At 44.3% G+C, this 20418-nt stretch overlaps 1 protein-coding gene across 1 annotated transcript in view; it reads left to right on the plus strand.

Annotated features, from left to right (window-relative positions):
* The window catches only part of hs6st1a (heparan sulfate 6-O-sulfotransferase 1a), a 61080-nt gene that overhangs the window by 35504 nt on the left and 5158 nt on the right, over positions 1–20418 (plus strand). Inside the window, exon 2 of the mRNA XM_080480085.1 lies at positions 19224–19446. Within this exon, the coding sequence (XP_080336211.1) occupies positions 19224–19446 (223 nt within the window). The remainder of the gene's footprint in view (positions 1–19223; positions 19447–20418) is intronic.

Below are 20418 nucleotides of genomic sequence, written 5' to 3' on the forward strand. Positions count from 1 at the left end.
TGGATAAGGAATGAACCGAGAGAGATGAACAATGACCCTGGTGCTCCAAGGAGGGAAGCAGGGATTGCGCTCTGGCTCTGGCAAGTCTCAAAGCAGACATTCTGGACATTTCTGGATCCAGCTTCAGAGGTCTTAGTCAAAGTGGAGGGGGAGAGGTACACACAGCGGAGGCCTGTGGGGGTTTTGAGGAGAGGTCTTGGATCGGGTGATGAATGCTGGCGGAATGCTCCAGGAATGTCGGACGGGGCTTTTTAGAGGCGGCCTGCTCAACAAGGGCAGATGTGGCCCCAGGGGAAATCACAGGATCATCATTCCACCACTGCTTACCTTTTTCCCTCCAACACACACACACACACACACACACACACACACACACACACACACACACACACACACACACACACACACACACACACACACACACACACACACACACACACACACACACACACACACACATTCCAGTGGAACTTTCTCCGCTGTGCAGCCATCAAGGGGGAAAGTTTAAGGGAGAATTTAACCTCCAGCTGTGGAGCAGTGGTTAACTCCAACCTTTACAGATGGTTTTATTTACGTTTTACAAGGATTTATGTTTGCTAGTTTGAAGCTCCTGCCAGCTGCTGGTAGTACACTGGAGGTTAAATGCTGCAAAATAAACTAGAGGCTTGGCAAAACCCTTGCACAACAGCAGCACGCCTGACCTTTCCAGAAGTCTATATTTTACTCATCCAGTCCCCCTCCTGTGTTTCACTGTCCCATCACTACTCCCAAGGGGGCCGGGTGTGAACTGAGAGGATTGCGGAGGTGGATCGACCCCATGCTTGTCAGACAAGACAACATGGCGTAGGCTAGACGAACAGACTTCTCCTGCAGGCTTTTGTAGCGATTAACTTTCCCTACATGTCTTGGGGTCAATCTTTTTTCAGCAGTTAGTAATGTTTCCTGTTATACGGGGATGAACCAGTGTGGGTGGATTAACAGATAATCGGCAGTGGGAAGACATGGGAAAAAGACACAGGGAGCTTTCAGCATGGTGACCCAGTGTGGGAGGTATGCAAGCAAGCTCTGATAAGGGCCAGACTGCTAACTGTTTCTTCCAGTTCCTCCTGAATGCTAATCAGGAGGAGCAGAAGACAAGATTGGCCGGTTTCTCTTATTTTCGCCATGCAGCGTCTGCCGCTTCCCTCCCCTATCCATCTCTTGTCCTCTCCTTTAGTTCTGTTTTCCTCTCGTCTCTTTCCTTTTCCTTTGCTGCAGACTGAGCCCAGATAGCTGTTACAAGGCTTTGTCGATTTAGCATGAAAATGAGGGCGAGTACTTGGCTCCTCGGTGTAGACATGTTTTCTGTGTGTGTTGAGTGTGTAGTTGACTCACCATATGGAGGAGCTTCATTACCATAGTATATTGTTCCCTTGCCACATGGTCTCCTGTGTGTTTTATTCTTAATACTCTCTCTTATAAACGGCACGTGAACATAGAACCTCTTCACTATGACCTCTACACACAGCATGCCCCCCCCCCCCCCCCCCCCCCCCCCCCCCCCCCCCCCCCCCCCGTTGCCCCCCACTATCACTGCATTTGATCCGAGGATTTGTTTGGGATTCTCTGGGATTCGCCCCGACTCTCATTTTATCGATGTGCCTGTGCGCTCTCCTGTACATGTTTTCTCTGGCTGGGCACATGAATATAATTGCATATCAGCCTCCTCCCACGCAGTCTTTGATATCTTCCAAGAAGACAAAAATGTGTATTGTTAGTTTTAGTGAGGATATAATGTGCTGCCACACATTTCCACACACCAATACTATTACTGCGATGCTGACATTCCATTCACTAATATCCGCTCCAAAACATAGGACGTGGCTGTTACAATAAAAGCACAATCCTTTTGTTCAGTGCAGTGTGCAGCATGTTGCGCTTTGCAAGGTGAATCAAACTGAAGGCGAAACCACATGCACACCGTTCAAACCAATACTGTGACAGATGTTTTGTTTTGTTAAAAGCCTATAGCATGATTTACCTTGATGGGTGTGATGGTATTCGTGTTGGGATGAACACATGAGGAAAACTGACGACAGTTCTCTCATAATAAAGCAGGGCGTCATGGTGATACTTCATCTTATCATGTTATGACATTTCTCTTACATTTTGAATTCCACAGTAATGAGCTATAGTGCTCCATTTTCCTGATTGTAAAGGCTTTACCGCAGTAATTATTTTTGATCAAGCTATGCACTGGTCAGTCCTAATATTATGGCACCTGTTAATTGGTGGGATGTACTTGGCTTCATCTAAACATGTTCTCAAAGTGTCTGTGTAAGAAGTTAGGATAGAGCTACTTCAAAACCTGTTGGGGTGTTCTAGCAGTCAGTATCTATGAAAAGAGGCGAACTATTAAGAGATTCATGGCGGCCATGGCTCATTGTTGCATGTAGTCCAAGTGTGACTGCACTTGAACTTTCAGGACTTAAAGGATGAGCTGCTAACGCCTTAGAAACACATGTCCATGACCCATGCCTTCATGGGTCAGAGTTGTTTCAACAATAAAAGGGGGACCAAAACAATACAATGGGGGTGGGAGTGTTTAAGTTTGCAGTCATGCTTTTTATTTTAGCTTATAAATTCAACCTATAAACCTGAATGCATTAATGATTCTACATATAGCATATCATGAGAAACACTGATATTCTTAAATGTGCATTGTGATATACATTTCTTGGCCACATTGTTTAAGCTTTCCCTGTAATAAACAGTACTTTCAGGAAACACCCAATCTGTGGCAGAATATTTTGTGTATAATATCTTTTTTCAAGGTTTTTCAAGACAGGAAGTCAAATGTTACAGCATTGAACAAGATGGTGTTACAGAATGGAGAAATTCTCTCCTCTGCCAACGAAAACAACCACATGAGAGCCCATACTTTTAACTCTCGCTTATCATTGTAGAAAGTGATTATTTGAGTCAGTATCTGGAGGCAATATTTGTCAATCTATTCATCCATCTTCTCTAAAGTATATTCCAATTCAAGTTTGTGGGACTGGAACCGATCCCAGCTGATTAAGGTGAAGGCAGGGTCATCAATTAACTTCACGTGCATATTTTTGGACTATGTGAGGAAACACGAGTACCGTGAGAGAGAAAAGAAAAAAAAAAACACACATACCCACACAGGGAGAATTTGCAACCTCCGAACAGAGAAGACTCCAAGCTTACACTGCAACCAAGAATTTTCTTGCTTTAGGGCGGAAGTGCCAAACATGGCAGAACTGTATGGCCGGGGAATATTAGTTTAAGATTTTAAGTTTCCCCAAACTTTAAATTCTTTCAGCTTTTTTTTTTTTTTTTTAAGATCTCTTGAAAAAAATTCTAGTTTTACTTTCATTAATCACAAAAGAAAAAGACGAGCTCTTGGCCGGTGGAGCTGAAAGTTTTGCTTGCACACGACACCATTTTCTAGCTACTTACCTATCTATCTTTTTTCCTTTCCTAAAAGCATGTGTTTTTTTGGCTTTTTCCCTGTGCTGAGGGCGAGTTGGTCCTCTGGCCATTAAAGACAATATTTATTCAATTTCTACTCATCTTTCTTTTCCCCTCTTGAAGCAGCACTCTGGCTTTGACCGTTGGCCTATGTTTACTTTCATTTTACAGTGTAAGATAAGCCTGTCATCTGTGATGTATACTGTTATCCCATCAGGCTTTAACTTGTTATTTTTCTCTTCTTTTGCAAGAGAATCCCAGAGCGGGGGCTCGGTCTATGCCGACGGAACTGCAGCCTTATGCCAGTTTAGTTCTATAAGGCAAACGGGTGGATTTCCTGCCAAATCCAAACAGGTGGCGTAAATTGTGAAAGAAAGGCGCAGTGGATGCTGTCAGACGCTGCCAGGTTCTAAATTAATTTAGCATTGATTTATTGATGTAAAAATGTTCCAAATGCAAGACATTTACATTTGTCGTGCGTGTTCACTTCTGACTAAACCTTTCTGGGTGGGGTCCTGGGCTCAGTTTTTTTTAATAGTTACTGAGGACGTGAATGCCTCTTGGAGCTGTAACACACATTCACACGCGCACGCACATGCACACACACTCGCCCTGCATGTACACTGTGCGCCGCTGAGTTGAATGTCAGGGTTTTGATGCTTGGTAAGTTTCTTTCCCGCTCGCTTGCTGAGGAGCATTGCCAGGCGGACAGCTGCTCCAACTCCACATTCCCCCGCATGTGATCCCAGATTGGAAACTCAAGGGAGCGTCTGCCTGGGATATACTCGCACAAACACAAACACACACACACACACACACACACACAGTGAAAAAGAACACATGTACTCAGAGGCCCACATGCACCGGCTTACACACACACACACACACACACACACACACACACACACACACACACACACACACACACACACACACACACGCACACGTGGGAGGGGGGCTGGAGAGCTGGAGAGGGTAGATGTCATGGGTCTTATAATAGAGGGATGCCCTCTTAAGCCGCTTCACACCAGAGCCCAGAAAATCAAACGGTCATATCAATGAGCAGCTCACCCTAAAAAAGAGGAGACAACAAATCCCCCCTTTCGTCCTCACATTTCTCTCCTCTTTTCTATCGCTTTCCCTCCTTTTTCTCCCCGTGCCTTTCCTTTAGAGCAGGTTTGAAGTTTGGGGGGGGGCTGTCAGATGCAGCTTTTCAATTATTTTCAGTATCATGCCTAATGCTTTAAGATGGAGAGAAAAGAGAGAGAGAGAGGGATGAGACCAGAAGAGAACGTAGTATCTGGCTGGGCAGAGCCGTTTGTGTTGTTCTAAATGGAGATCTAATTCAATTTCGGCCATGTCCAAAGGCCAGGTTCCTTCACTAAAAGCCTGCTTGCATCAAATGCAAACACATCTGTTTTCTTTTTTTTTTTTAATCCCTTTCTTCTTTTCAGTCAAAGACAGGAACATCAAAAAGGGCTTGGACTTTGATACCCCCACAACCTCACATCATCTGTTCTTTTTCTAATTTCTCTTAAAAGGTTATTCGATAACGGCGCTTTCTGCCGCCCTCTACGTTGGATTTTGTGGAGAATTAACAACCTTTTGAATCTCTGAATGCACAGTCAATATGCACCCAACAGATGGTGTGTGGCTCCTCTGCTTTCTCTTTCCCCTCTCGCTTTTTATCCCCCTCCCTCTGTACTACTCGGTAACAATTTGCCACTCTGCGTATGTTAGCTGCATGTTGCTCGCCACGTGATTCTTCTGCTCTCTTTCTCTCTTTGTCGCAGATGTAGCCTGAAATCACGTCTGTCACACTGGCCTTAATCTCGGGGTTAGCAGCTGCCAGTTGATTGTGTGCGTGCGTGTGCATGTGTGATCTTGTGTGAAGAATACAATGAGCATTTAAAATCCCCACAGTGCTCTGGTCACCTGAACGTGTAAACGTCTGTTTTAAGCCACTGGTCAGTTCATGATTAAATAACATCACATGGCTTCTCACTGTGAGGAATAAGCACTTTCTGCGTTCAAGATTTGTTTTAAAGTCAAAGCCGGACGTCGAGGTAAATACAGCATAAAGTCAAAGGAAAACAAATATTTCTAGGAAATAACCAATCTTTCTTAAAACTCACATTTTAGATTTTTCCTCACTATTATTATTTTTATCAGGTGTGTTTCAAGAAAACTAATCAGGACAAAAATGATTTACCACGAGGTTGTTAAAATAACAAAAGCTAATAAAAAAACGAAGAAAAAAATGTTATAAATGAAACAAAATACAATTACTCTTCCATGTTTTTCACCATTAATTTTATTATTGTTCAATTATATTGTGTGGTTATTTTAGCATCATATCTTCCATACAAAAAAAAACTATGCGTGAACGCAACAAGTTGCGGTTCTGGGAGGAGTTGTGTGTCAAAATAGTTGTTGATGGTGGAAAATAATGTCCTCAAGTGTCCTCTGTTTGAAAGCATGACTTCAACAGCAAAACAAAACTTGCTTTATTATACTTCCTCCAATACTGCACTAGTGGGAGACTGCAGGAGAGAATCTGGAGCTCCTGGGAATGCCTTTTTCAAGCATGATTCATTATTATTATTATTATTTATTTATTTATTTTTACTTATTGTTCACCCTAAAAACAAATGCAACTACTAATTACTACTAATTATTGCATCCATCCATATTTTACACTGTTTCAACTTGCGCTTATTTTTGGATATGAAATCCAGAGTACCTGGAGAAAAATCGGGCACGGGGAAAACTAGACAGAAAACGACCCAGCCCGGTTTCAAACCTTCACAGTTCAACTAAACATAAAAATGATGAAACAGAAACTATTGCAGGTATTCCGACACAATCGCAATTGTTGATTTTAGATAGATAGATAGATAGATAGATAGATATAGATAGATTAACTTTTTTAATTCAGACGGATATTCAATACCTTGTCTGTATGAGTCTATTGAGCTACTAAATCATCTCTCAGAACAATACATCCAACTGCTCCTTCAAGAGGAGATTGAGCCAGATTGAAAGTGAGAAAGGAGTAATTGAGGACAGAGGGAAGGAAAGAAGTAAGGATGCCACAGCCTCGCAGCTCATTGGAGGCGGAGCTGGTGCTGTAAGCTTGAGTTACACTGAGAGACAATGGGCTTCTTTCACCCAACTCTCACCCAGAGACACACAGAACACAGCCTTTCTGTCTCTATAACTGTTGTTGCTCCTGTTGCACAATATTTGGCTCTTCTTATTTCATTATGCCCCCCTCACGCTCCTGCTCTCCTGTCTCTACATCTAGCACTGGGTTGAAGATTCATGGATCCCTTGTTGGTGTGTGTGTGTGTGTGTGCGTGTGTGTGCGCGCGTGTGCGCGCGTGTTCGTGTGTGCAGTTTCTTGTCACATGTATCTATGCTGTACCATATGATTGCCTATGATAACAAAGGGTAATTTTAGCTGTGAAATCCCTCTGACATTGCGTCTCCACATTGTGGCTGCATAATGAGAGAGAGCGGCGAAGGACAAAAACCTGGGGAATGTCATCTTTATTCCGTAATTCCCTGGAATTTTCTTTCCCATTTTCCCTCTCTGCCTCACTGCCAGTCCTTCCCTCCAGGCAGTGCTCATTAGCCCCTTGGCCTTCTCTAAACAGGTGGGGCATGTTTGGCTCAGCCCTCCGACATGCAGTCAGGCTTAATTGGGCTTGGAGGACCCCTTAACCACACACACACACACACACACACATGGGTGCATGCATGCGTCACTCATATAGTCGTGCCTCCTTCCTCCCCCTTCACACTTTTCCCTCCATTCTTAAAGAGCCAATTGTCCCCGTCCTATTCCCCAGGGTGGGGTTGTGCTTCCTGGGCCGGACAGAGTAAATCCAGCTCCAGGCCTGTCTCCAGGCTTGTCTCCAGGCCTCGCTGACTGACTGACCTCCTGGCTGCCCCTTCGTATCTCCCGTCCTTCCTTTCTCTGTGAAAGAAGATAACAACCACCACCCATGCAGGCTCCATTGATATGCATACGTGTCCCTGAAATGTCAACGGGCTGCCCCCCCCCACCTCACTGTTACCTCTCCTCTACCTCTGTGTGTTCATTTCATTTCATTTCCTTTTTCTTTTTCTTTTTCTTTTTTGTGCCATCCTTGGCTCTTTCCCAACTAAACTCTTTGTGTCTTGGTTGCTGGTGATTGGAGGTTTTTTTTTTCTTGTTGGAGCAATATCCCCCACCCCCCCACCCCCCTTTCTGCGTTTCTTACGTTTGCTTTTCAAGGATGCTCTAAGATGGATAGTTATCCTCATGTGACTCCGCTCTTTTGTGTTTGTTTGTGCTGTACCTGTGCATGTGCTCAGCTCTCTGGGTAAAAACGTGAAGCATCGCCGTACCTATCAATGTCTGCATGATTACAGCCACAACTGCCTGTTAAGATTTTTTATTTTTATTTTTTTTTCCTCCCCTATTTCTCCCCTTTTTCCTGGGCAAACACTTCACGCTGCCTAGACAGTGTGTTTTCTTCAAAAGAAAGAAAAATCCCGTTTTTTTCTGCCTCCTGTCTTTCTCCCAGGCAAACACATGTGTATCCTCTCCAACAGTGCTACTGGCTCAGAGATATCTCATTATCCAGTTTATTCATACAAACAAATGGCTTCTTTTTTCTTTTTTTCCTCCTAATACATAACACACAGATAGCCACTCAGAAGAGGGGTTAAGAAACTGGTGTGTGTGTGTGTGTGTGTGTGTGTGTGTGTGTGTGTGTGTGTGTGTGTGTGTGTGTGTGTGTGTGTGTGTGTGTGTGTGTGTGTGTGTGTGTGTGTGTGTGTGTGTGCCTTAGTGGTGTTGCGTAGGGCAGGTGGGGAGGTTTGAATGTTAAATGCCTTATCACTCCAATTTCACACTCTCGCCTCCAGTCACGCACTCACGCACACACACACATACATACAAACACAATGCACACTCACAGAAACACCCTGTTGCCTCCAGTCTCGTATGTGACGACTGATTAACGGGGAAACGGGGAGGGGGGGGGTGTCACACACACACACACGCACACACACACTAATCCCAGCCAGAGGGGAGTTTTTTTGTGTGTGTGAGTGTGTTAATGAGTGTGCACGACTGCCTCTGTAATGGGGCCACCTGTCTCCTCATTAGCCTCGTTACCCGGCCTTTTAATTGCCCCCAAACTCTGCGTTGTGTCTCCTCCTGCCTCTTCTCCTCTTCCTCCTCCTCCTCCTCCTTTCTCTGGTGATTTCTCCTCAACGTGGTAAATGAACTGTGGGGACATATCAATAATCTGACATCACCACATACAGAGCGGATTATGTCATGACCTGCAGGTGTGCTCATTTGTGTGTGTGCTGTGTGTGTGTGTGTCACGGGGTGGGGTTTGTGTATGTGCTGCATACCCATATGTCGGTGTATTTGGAAAGTGATTGCTTTGACCTCAGTATCATGACGCTTGTGAACATGATGCAGGATGTAGGGGATTTATATGTGCAGTACCCACATACATGCTGAGATATCGGGTTGATCTGTCTTACCTTGAACAACCTAAAAGCCCCCCAACCCCCCCTAATATCCTCCTTTCTGGCTCATATTTCCCTTGCTAAATGGCTTGTGTACCGCGTGATTATAAAATCTCTGAATCTCCAATAACACTGTGCTCATACTTGTAATTATTAGTCTTAGCTTTGCAAAACTATACCAGATTGTTTCATTGGATTTTCTTTCTTTTTTTTTGTCGGGGGGGGGGGGGGCTTAGTATATGATTCCCATTTTATTTATTTCATCATGAGTGCAAGTATTTCTCAGTTGCTGAGAGTCCCCACCAACATCCTCACTGTCTTTATACTCTCATTCTTGTCCTTTTTTTCTTGTACCAAATTCAGTTAATAATCACTGCTTTATTACTTTGGGACACAGCTCGAGCCCAAAAGCAAACCTAGTACCAAATCTGCAGTTATTCCTCATCATTTGTCTTAAAAACGGAAGATAAACTGAGATTTTGAGGGGGAATTATATTTTCTGAAAGTCGTGCTAATGCGTTCAGCTTTTCCAGCTGTAACTTCTGTTCTGCTCACATGGCGACATGAGCTCAATGTCTCATATTTCACAGATTAGGCATATCCGAAAATGTCATTTCATCTAACAAAATGGACAAACATCAAGAAAGTCAGTGCTGTCTGTCAAATCACTGTAAATATCACCTAGAGAAAGGTGTGAATAAATGTGCGCTTAAAAGTTGACTAATGTACCGGCTCATCTGTAGAAAATAGGAGACAACATTTAATCAGATATCAACAGAATAAGTGCATATTAGGATGCTCATATTCCAGAAATGTTTGACAGTTATACTAAAATACCCATCGCATAATCAATCAAACAAAGTGAACTCGGGTCATCATACTTTCCTACTCCATCAAGTAAACATAACTTTGAATTGCGAAAACTTGAAAAATGTACAGTGATTACTTGTGCAACCCTCCTTGTCCTCCACCCATCTCCGTCTCAGCAAATCCATCTTTTCCCCTCCCTCCCTCCCTCTGGTTCTCCGGGCCTCCTGTCAGACAGCTCCCTGGGCTGTTGCCAGTCAAGTTACATGAGAGAACAGGCGGCCGTACATTCCTACTGAACATAACTTTGCACTCAGGGGATTCCCTCCCTTGTCTCACTCTCATTCTTCTGCCCTGTCTTTGTTTTTGTCCATTCCCGCACTGTAACGTCCAGCTCTGTGAGCCGTTGGCTACACTTCCATCCTCTTCTTGCCTCTGCTCGCTGCCCCTCTTTGTCTGAGGGCCACTAAAAATAATGCTTTGTTGGTGCTGAAATTCGATGAACCATGCTCCGTTTTGCACTCATTACATTTGCCGTTTTTCACACGCTCTCGGTTATGCTGTCCCCCTTGCATTGCCAACTTGTCTTTTTTTTTTTCCTAATGTGACAAACCTGTAACATGAAGAGATGAGCTTGAGTGGAAGGACTCCAAACTTTATTATGATTGAAGAAACCTCACTGTGAAACGACCAGACCACTCCCTCCACTGACATTGCAACTCCACTGGTAATCTTCGATGTCAGTTGGTGTTATTTTGTAAGACAAGCAGCCTATACGACGCTCAGAAGTCCTCACAGTTCCCCAAAGCCAAGTCAACAACTTTTCTTAGCTTGTTTTGTCCGAGAAGTAAAGTTCAAGATATAAAAAGAGTGAAGACGCAAATGTTCGCACTTTAAGAAGGTGAAAATGAAAAGAATCGCACAGATAATTAATTCTCAATTTCCTGTTCGGATCCATTCATTAACAAATCATGAAGAGTCTCAAGTTGTTGTTTGCAATAGGCTGGCGCCGTGGGTGGCAGTGGTCAGCAATGTGTCCTCACAGCGAGATGGTTTGGATGGAAATCCAGGCTCAAGCCTTTCTTTGCGCCGTTCACATGTTCTCAATGTGCATTTGGACATAATCCAGAGAATAACAGGATCTTCTCCCACAGCTACTAGCCTGTGGGGTTAAATATTGGTCAACAAGGCCTCTACGCTTTGTGTAAAGTGGATTATAAGCCATTCCATTATAAATCTACTTATCCTAAAGCAAGTATAGCATATGAGTGGATGAAAAGTTTCTGTATTTGTGTAAGAATCAGACTTTGTCGAATCTTATTTACGCATTGATTCAGGCAGTCATTATGAGAACTTGTTCCCCAAATCAAAAGTGAAAAGTGCTGGCAAACCACCCGTGCCAAATATTTGTCTCGTAAAATTCAATTTATAATTATGTAAGAAGCCACAAGTGTTTGGGGTTTTTTTATGCTTGAAACTGTCAGTATTAAATTAAATTTTGCTGTGTGGTTTTCGTACAAATCATGCAGCCAGTCACTCAGTTACTCATTTCAACATTATTAGACTGAAGTGGTGACATTTCTTCATTTCATGATAATAAAGTGTCTAATAAACAGTGACACACTGGATTGATATGATCTGATTGAGTTGTGAAATAATGACAAGTTGTCTCATAAAAGACATGATTCACTGCTTTCTTGTGCCTGATATTGGGAAGGGAATATTGTTTGGACTTTTTTTGGATGTGTTGTTGGGCAAAACTCACTTTCTTTTGGAAAAGGTCAAGATAAGTGATAATTTTTCTACATTTTCAACAGAAATAAATTACTTGCTTAACAACTCATGAAAATGACTGTCTTACTTTAGTACTACCAGTCGATTGTACTGCAATCCACAATGATATTTATCTCATAATTTGTACTTTTACAAAAGTTTTTGATGACATTGTACTTTTGTCTGTCTTCTATATGCGTTTTATTCGGACTTGAGCCGACTACTGACATTGAGTGAAAGGTAGGCCTCTCCTCCGACAGGTTGCCAGTCCATCACAGGACTAACGCAGAGAGACAGTCAATCACCTCCCCACACAAACACACAAGCATGTACATCTATCCATCCATCTTGTATGCTACTTTGTCCAATTCAGGGCGTCAGGGTGCTGGATCAGGTCCCAGATGACTGCGGGTGAAGGTAGAGTAGTACACCCTAGAGAGAGAGAGAGAGAGAGAGAGAGAGAGAGAGAGGCAAACAGGCACATTCACATGTGGAAGAAAACCCAGAATAGAAAGCTCAATCCAAAACCTAACAATGCCACTAATATCTTACTTTTTTTAATTAGAGTGAAGGTTCGACACTTGTGCCCCACGGTGGGAGGAACCCTGGTTTGATCTGGTGCTTGAGATCTTTCCTGTGTGCCGTCTGCATGGTCTCCCCGTGCGTGCATGGGTTTGCTCTGCGTGTACCAGTTTCCTCACACAAGATGTGTATGAGGTGACATTGTTGTAGCAAGACATGTCGATGCAGAGACTCAGTTCTTTCACTCTCACAAATAAACTGGCTGTGCTAGTTATACTTGTATTGATGATGATGATGCTATTCTAGCCTTCTGATGTGTGTAGGGCTGTTGGTCTGTTGGTCATGTTGGCATGAAAGGTGTTTCTAATATTGTACATCAGACACGCCTCTGACTAATGTAGTTTGGTTCTCGCCAGCTTTAAACCAGAATCTGTCATGTGTTTAAGTTTAAAATAATGCTTGACTAGTCAAAATGAATACTATCATTGTTTGAAGAATGAACTCCTGACGTGGCTCACTGTCCACGTAGCGGTTTCCTGCGTATGCAGTCGTTTCTCTTGCCACACATCCACGAGTCCACTTGAGACGAAATGTTTTGCTATACAGAAAATGTGTACAAGTGGAAAATATTCAGAAGTCGTAGCTACTTGGCGAGTTCAGATTTTCTTTTGCTGCGAGAGAACAAAGACTTTCCGCCTGTGTCCTCATATTTAACCGCACTCTGTTGGATGCTGGCTGCAGTCTGTCGTGGCCCCTTTTCTGTCCCTGCACTCCAACACTGTCGCCACTGTCTCCAGTTACTCCCCTTCTCTCTAACTCTCTCTTTTCCTTTTCACCCCGTCTCTCATACGTCTTCTGTGTTTAAAGTCCAAATTGCCGAGGCAGCCTGCCTGAGTCCCGAGGCTGTTATTGATCAGCTAACAAAGAGAGCGGCGCGGGGAGGCAGAGTGAGCCGGGGCAGGCAGAGACGACGCCGAGAGAGCTTGTCTGAACCGGAGGGGTCTATTTCTGTCTGTCTCGATGCGTCATTATGGGCCAGAAGACGCTCAGGATACAAGGGATGAGATGACGGATGGTTAGCGGAGGAGGGGAGAGCAGGAGTAGGAGGCAGGGCACAGGGTGAGGTTTTGTCTTAAGGGGGAGTGGGGGGGGGGGGTCACCTTTTCAGAGGGACTGAGAGGTGATCGGGGCCAGTTTCAGTCTGCCGTGGGTGTCTGTAGCCCGAAGCCTGTCAACTCCCAAACTGCTCTGTTTGTTGTCTGATGCATGAGGTCAACACACGTTCACCCCGACAGTCTATTATTTTTGGCCGGCGTGTGTATGTGTGTATGTGCGTATGCGTGCGCGTCTGTCCAAATAATTGACGTGTATTACGGCACAAAAAAAGGGGAACGGGAAGGAATTACTAGCAGCCTCCTAAAAATTCAAGCCCCAACATGTTGCTCCTTGCTCTCCCTTTTCTCAGCACACACAGGCCGCAACCACACACACACACACACACTGATATCATCTGAATTTACAGCCAGCACATTCCTTGGGTCCAGTCCTGCCTCTGCATACGGAGAGGGGATATCAGGGCTTTCCTTGGGAGTTACACATGCCTCAAGATATCTGCTGAAAGGTGTTTCAGTTCCCCTTATTGACAGCAGTTTGTGTTATAGCTTGAGTTTTTAAATTAAAAAGAAAAAAAATGTCTTTAAGCTGGTTGTGACTGGAATGTGCTCATAACATTTGTATATAACGTTTGTATATAATGTAAAATGTTCACCTCAGGGAACTGATACTGTCTGTATCTTTAATTCTCCCCCACACATTTACAAAGCCAGAACCACATCCAAAGGCATGCTGTGTATTTTCTGTAACATAAGTTTCACAACTTCCACAGTACCACAGTATTACTATGGTGGTCGCTGTTAGCACAGTCAAACGACTGTAAACCAGACAACAAGGATATAAAAGATTGATGGATGAACTTACCAACAGATTATAGGATGTATGGGGGTGTAAAAAAAAAAAAAAAAAAAGCTAAGCAGTCTTTTGTTCATTGTGCACAGAATCACTAAGAAAGAGCTTGTATCAGGATGTATCACTTCAAAAAACCTGTCACATCCTGTTTTCGGTCTGTTTTCGAGCTCTTTGGTCGGTGCAGCACTCATTCTCCATTTGAGTTTGCTTGTCAGTGTACCGAAGTCTGCTTTTTTAAATAGACCTGCCCAATTTTGCACAATGGGGTTCGGAGTGTTCACACTCAATTGGAAAGTACCAATTTAGCGCTCGTTTCATGGTTGGTTTTAATCCAAACAAACTTGACGAGAGTAAACATACCCCATATTACCTGTTTGTGTGGTCAGCTGGAATTTTCTTAGTTTTTCTTTCTTTCTTCTTTTTTGTTCTGTCTGACGTCTGTTCAATGTCTTTTGTTCTACCCTGTGTACTTGAACCACCTGTGTGAAAGACTTGCTCTCCTTTGTGTATATGAAATGAATGTTGGTAGAAACTGGAGAAATCACACGTGATTTGTTCCTGGTCTTTTACTTAGCTCGCTACTCCATATACAAACAGCTATGATGAATTGGTTCTTCTGATTTGTTGCTTTTTCTGCGGTTGCCAACCTTCATTCAGATGTCCTGATGAATTGTTGGCACATTTTGGAGTCCAGCAGTGATTTTTATTAAACAAAAAAAAGAAAAAAACATAACCTGCCACCAGTGATGAATCTCACTCTCTCGATATGGATTTGAATATTGTCTGTATTTGCCAATTGTGGTTTCAGTCTGGCACAGTTTACTATCTGCGTGATTGAACTTCGTTCTCCCAGGTGACGACCGTGTGATGTTTCCCCCCCCCCCCCCTCCCCTTTTTTTTTTTTTTACTCTTTAAGTGGGTTCAGGCTCCATTTTTAGAGGTGGGAAAGAGCTGTGTTGTTGAGTGGATCTGGTTTCAGCAAACATCCGTGGACTATTAATAAATCATGGTTGTTCTATGCAGTGTGGAGGGTGGGATTTTGGCGTCACTCTGTTTGTCTGTCTGAGTGCGCGCATACTGAAATTGTACAAGCAGCGCCGGGATTCTTTTCAAACAAGACTTTTTAAACTTCTCCTCACTCTTGGGAGAATGAACGACTTTGTACCTCTTGTATATTGCAGCATCAAACCTCTCCCCGCATTGTTTGTGCTTCGACTAGTCCTCTTGTAGCTTCATATTGCTTAATTTGCACAAAATCCAAAACAGTAATCAACATATGTGGAATGCAAACCTAATCCTAATTGATGATTCTCTTGTTTTCAAAACCATTTACAAAACAATACCGAAGCGTTGCAGGAAAATTAAAGTTTGCAGTGCATCCTTCAAGACATTACTCAAATGTTTTGAGATTTTAGCAGAACTAATTTGCTGGGAGGGAAAAAGCACTGTCATCAGACTCTGAGGGGGAGAAAAGAGAGGAGCAGAAAGTGCACTAACAACAGAAAGGCAAAGATATAAACTGAAGGGAAGGAGAGGTTAAAGAGGGGAGGTAAAGGTTCTAGAAGTGGTGATTTGCGACGCGCAGGAAAAGGGCACTTTGTTTCCCCCCCCGTCCTGAGCTCTTGAGAGCCCATAACAAGTCCAGGCGCTGTGTGTTTCCTCTTGATAACGCTAACCAAACCTCGGATGTGCTCAGGTCAGCTTCTGTGGCATGACTGTGAGGCCATTAGAGGGCTGATTGTGGCCATCTCTCTGTTTTAAGCTGCTCCGATTTGTTTAAGTTTGTCTATTGTCTAACTAAAATGGTGGAGAATTACAAATAAACAACATTTCCCAACTTATTATTTGTGCACGTGAGAAAAATCTGGCGCCTTTTCGTATCTGCAAATGAAAAACCCACGATTGTGGACAATAGGGTCAAAAAGTCTTCCAAACGAGACGGAGTTCTGTGCTTGTGTAACATGTTTTCTGGTTTTAACAATCAGACATTTGGTTTGCTTCTTCCTGCACGTAAAGCGTCGGGATTTGAATTTAGTTGTAGAAATCAGACATGGGGGGGGGGTAAAGACAAAAATGTCCTTATTCAGTTGCAATCCTGACAATAGCTTCATCACACCTCTCTCTGCAAAGCACTCGCTTTTTTTTTTTCTTCCTGTCAGCATACTCTTCACACCAGATAGGATGAATCAATAAGACGATAAAGCGTCAGCCGATTAGTCGACAAGTTTGATAACTGAAAATGCAATTTCGAGGGCTTTTGCGAGAGGTGTTAAAGACATTCCTCCACTTCTCTTTTGCTGATAACATAAAAAAAAAGGGAATACAGGGGGAAATTTTAGGGGAAAAATGTATCGCACGTAAACGTAGTCTGCAAGAGGGCCCCTCAAGGTGCTGTTTCCAGACTGCAAATTCCAGCGCTCAGCTCGAGGACGATGTTCTGAAATCTCGACAGTGAGAGATTGAGCGGTGCGCATTAGCTTTGAAGTTAATTTGACAAGTGTGCCTATGTTTCGACTGTAAGCAATATCACCTGGGGGAGGGGCGTATCGGCTGTAATGTTCAGTCATCTCATCGTCTGTGTGTGAGGAAGTGTGAAAGAGGAAGCGTGCGTGTGTGTCCGTGTGCGTGTGCGTGTACGTGTGCGTGCGTGTGTAGTTTGAAACGCCATTACCTGGGGATCTGAGTACACGGCCAGACATCATTAGGCTATAAGGCGAGAAAGTCTCCACGGCACCAGTTCTGCAGTCTCCCTGACCCAGCAGACACGAGAGGCTGGCATGTCGTTTAAGATCATTTATTCGGGTTTGCATGTGTACCCTTGTGTGTGTGAGAGTGAGGGAGCGTGTGTGTGTGTGTTATTTATTTATTTATTTATTTTTGCCTGGTAATATGCCTGAGCCTTCATTATAGCAGGAGCCATAACTTTGATAAATCACTTGGGCTTGGGGCCCTCACTGCTTTCACAGTATTAGAAAACTAATTGAAATTCTCTTCCGCCCCCTCCTGTCTCTCTTTTTTCACTCTCCCCCATTCTCTCTCTCTCTCTCTCTCTCTCTCTCTCTCTCTCTCTCTCTCTCTCTCTCTCTCTCTCTCTCTCTCTCTTCACCTCGTTCTCCCTCTTCCCCTCCGTTGCGAGGGCCAAACAGTGCCATGTTTTTTCAGGGGAATGGAAGCCAAGAGGGGGAAAATGTCATCACTGATTTAATAGGCGTGTTCTTACTCAGAAGCACACATCGGCCTCACACACACTCACACGAAAGCACACACACTGCACTCTGGGGAGTGTTAGGAATCCTGATAATGTCATCATGGGAATCTCCATAATGTACCCCAGTCTCCTGCAGGCTCCAGTTTGACTCTGCCTACTCTGTTTTTGATTAGATGGGTGGGGGGGGGGGGGGAGATTTTAGGTTTAGGTTGATTGGATTTAGAGTTTAGATACTTGTTTCTATGGCTGTGATCCCCCTGCTGTCACCCGGATTGAGGGTCTGTTTGGTTCGTTGCCTGGGATCTCCCAGCTGCCACTGGATTGGAGCTTTAGTCGTTTTATTGTCCGTGATCCCCCTGCTGCTACTTGATTTGTTTCGTTTGCAGCAATCTCCCCGTGCTGCAGCCCAAATTGAGGGTGTGGTTGTTTTTTGTTTTGCGCAGGATCCGCCTTGATGGATTTTGTTTTGGAGCAGTTTTAGAGTCCGGGATCTCCTCTGGCTGCTGGATTTAGGGTTTGGTCGCTTTATGAGGCTCCATCTCTCAGCTGTCAGTAGATTTAGAGTCTGCTTGTTTTGTTGTCCAGGATGTCCCTGCTGCCGCTGGGTTTCCGTGAAGGGGTTTAACCAGTTTTTAATATCCAGACACTGCTACTGTTTGCGTGACACTTGGGGCTTTGCCTCCACACAGCAAACCCCACTCCCCCTGCCCAGTGAGCTTTGCAGGGTGAAGCCAAAGATTTAGCGATGAAAGGAGAGAATCTGTGTGTGTTTACGTGAGGCGGCTTGTGTGAACCAGGCGATTTCGTGGAATCCTGTCAGTACACAAAATTCTCTCTGCAAACATTCCTCTGACGCGATGCAAGCCCAGGAGACGAGGGCAGCACATGTGCTTCGGACAGGCGGCGTGCGGCTGTTGCCTAGATAAATCTATACATCACACTGCAGGCGCATAGTCACACATAAGAGCGCGCACTCACAGGATGACTGTGTGCGCGACTAATGAGGATGTGTTGATTGATTAGACTGCAGTAATTAGCCGGTGTATGAAGGCCTGGAAAGGTCTCGGCTCTGGTGGGAGCGTCCCCTCTGGAGGGACATCGAACTGTGCTATGCACCATTACATTACACACACTTGCCACAGAAACGGTCTCATCCAAATCTCAGATGCGGGATGAGTCATCTCTCTGAGGCAGACCTAATACTTGGTGCAAGTGTGAAGCAAGAGGAAGGATGTTTGCTGTGCGCCTGTTTGTCGTAAGACACCAGGATGTGTGCGATGCAGATTTGTGTGTTACACCATGAGATGTGCTTGTGCCAGCAGCTTCTCTTCCCGCTCAGCATGGCCCCAAATGCTGACCTGAGACTTGCACATCAACTCTCTTCCTATTTTCTTTTCTCCTCCTTCTCATTTGCTTTGTGACTTCCAGTGTTCTCCACAGGTTCTGTGTGCACGTCACAGAGCGGCTTCTCGTAAATGCAAATAATATCGTGCTAAGTGTGACAACCTCTGTCTTTAGCCCCAAGCCAGGGGGCTGTAGACTGAGCTGCTGTAGCAAACCATTGCATACACTGCCACCACATGGGCAACTGTGGAATCACATGTACATTTAATGAGCTTGTTGCTGCACTTCTTGAGATAACTTTGCTCATCTATCGGCACTACTTGATCTGTACAAAAACATTGATTTAATGAAAGCAGCAAATTCACTCCTCTCATTATGGACACCTCTTTAGCTTGAATTTCTTAAATGCATCAAAGTAGAAGTTCTTACCCTTTTAGATCTATTGATTTTGCTTGCATCCCTTTTTCTTTGCAAACAGTTTGATGATTTGTTAATGTGAACCTTTTTCCCCCCCTTCCGTTCCTCTCTTTTACCCTCGATTCCCCTCCCCCGTCCCTCTCTTCTCCACACTTTTCTTTGTTTCCACAAACAGAAAGTTCTACTACATCACCCTGCTGAGGGATCCCGTTTCTCGCTACCTCAGCGAGTGGCGACACGTGCAGCGGGGAGCCACGTGGAAAACGTCACTGCACATGTGCGACGGACGCACCCCAACGCCCGAGGAGCTGCCCTCCTGCTACGAGGGGTCCGACTGGTCGGGGTGCAACCTGCAACAGTTCATGGACTGTCCCTACAACCTGGCCAACAACAGACAGGTAGAGAGGAAAACACTCCCAATTCTGCGGCGGTGAATCAAAAGAACAATATAACTGCACGGGAGCTGTGTCGCAGGCTTGTGATAGAGAAACCGATGCAGTGATTAAAAATAGCCTCGTGGAAAAGGAAAGAGCGCCCGAGTCCTCTGCCATCAGACTCCGTTTTTTAGCCATTTGTGCTAAAAACTGTGCTTTATGGCCCACTCTCAAAGAGCAGCTGATTTCAGCTATTTATCACAGCTACCCAGCCAGCCAGCATCTCTATACGTGACCTGACTACTCCGCTGTCTCATTGACTTCTTTTTTATTTTATTCACCATAAAGATTATTGTACAGACACTGTCTGGCAGTACCAGGGAAAATTACATCTGTGCTGAAAACAGATTAAAGCTTAAAAATGTAATTTTGTCTTCTGTTGCCGTTAAAGAGGGGGAACTTGAATTCGATTTTTATTTGATTTCTTACATTCAGACGGGAAAACTGAATGTATAAGATGACAGCCTTTTCCTCCGTCTCCCAAACACAAACGCACATTTTACTCGTACACAGGCAGGAGTTCGCCTGCTGGCCATAAACACCTCAAATTCACACCTTCTTTTCTCATGCTATCTCAGTCTTCCACCTCAACGTGTCGGTCGGCTTATCTCATCTGAGCCTGAGGGTGTTATTACTCAGGGTCGTATGACTTATAAATGTGGCACATACACACACTAACTTGAGGGCTCGTGATGGACCCGGCAGGCAGGCTGAGGTGCACACAGTGTACTCTTGTGAATCCAAATTGATGGTGCGTTCTCTCCGTTACTTTACTGTAAAGGCCCCTGAATACACTCTGTGAAGAGTTTGGAAATGGCTCCTGGATCGTGGACTCATAATGGACAAAAGTAGCAAATTTTGCGATCATTTCATCGTCCTTGATTCATTCATTCTATGTAAAGAATATTCCCAAACTAACCGGAGGGGGGAAAAAAG

This window comes from Lipophrys pholis (assembly GCF_963383615.2).
Source record: "Lipophrys pholis genome assembly, chromosome: 14".
Lineage (NCBI taxonomy): Eukaryota > Metazoa > Chordata > Actinopteri > Blenniiformes > Blenniidae > Lipophrys > Lipophrys pholis.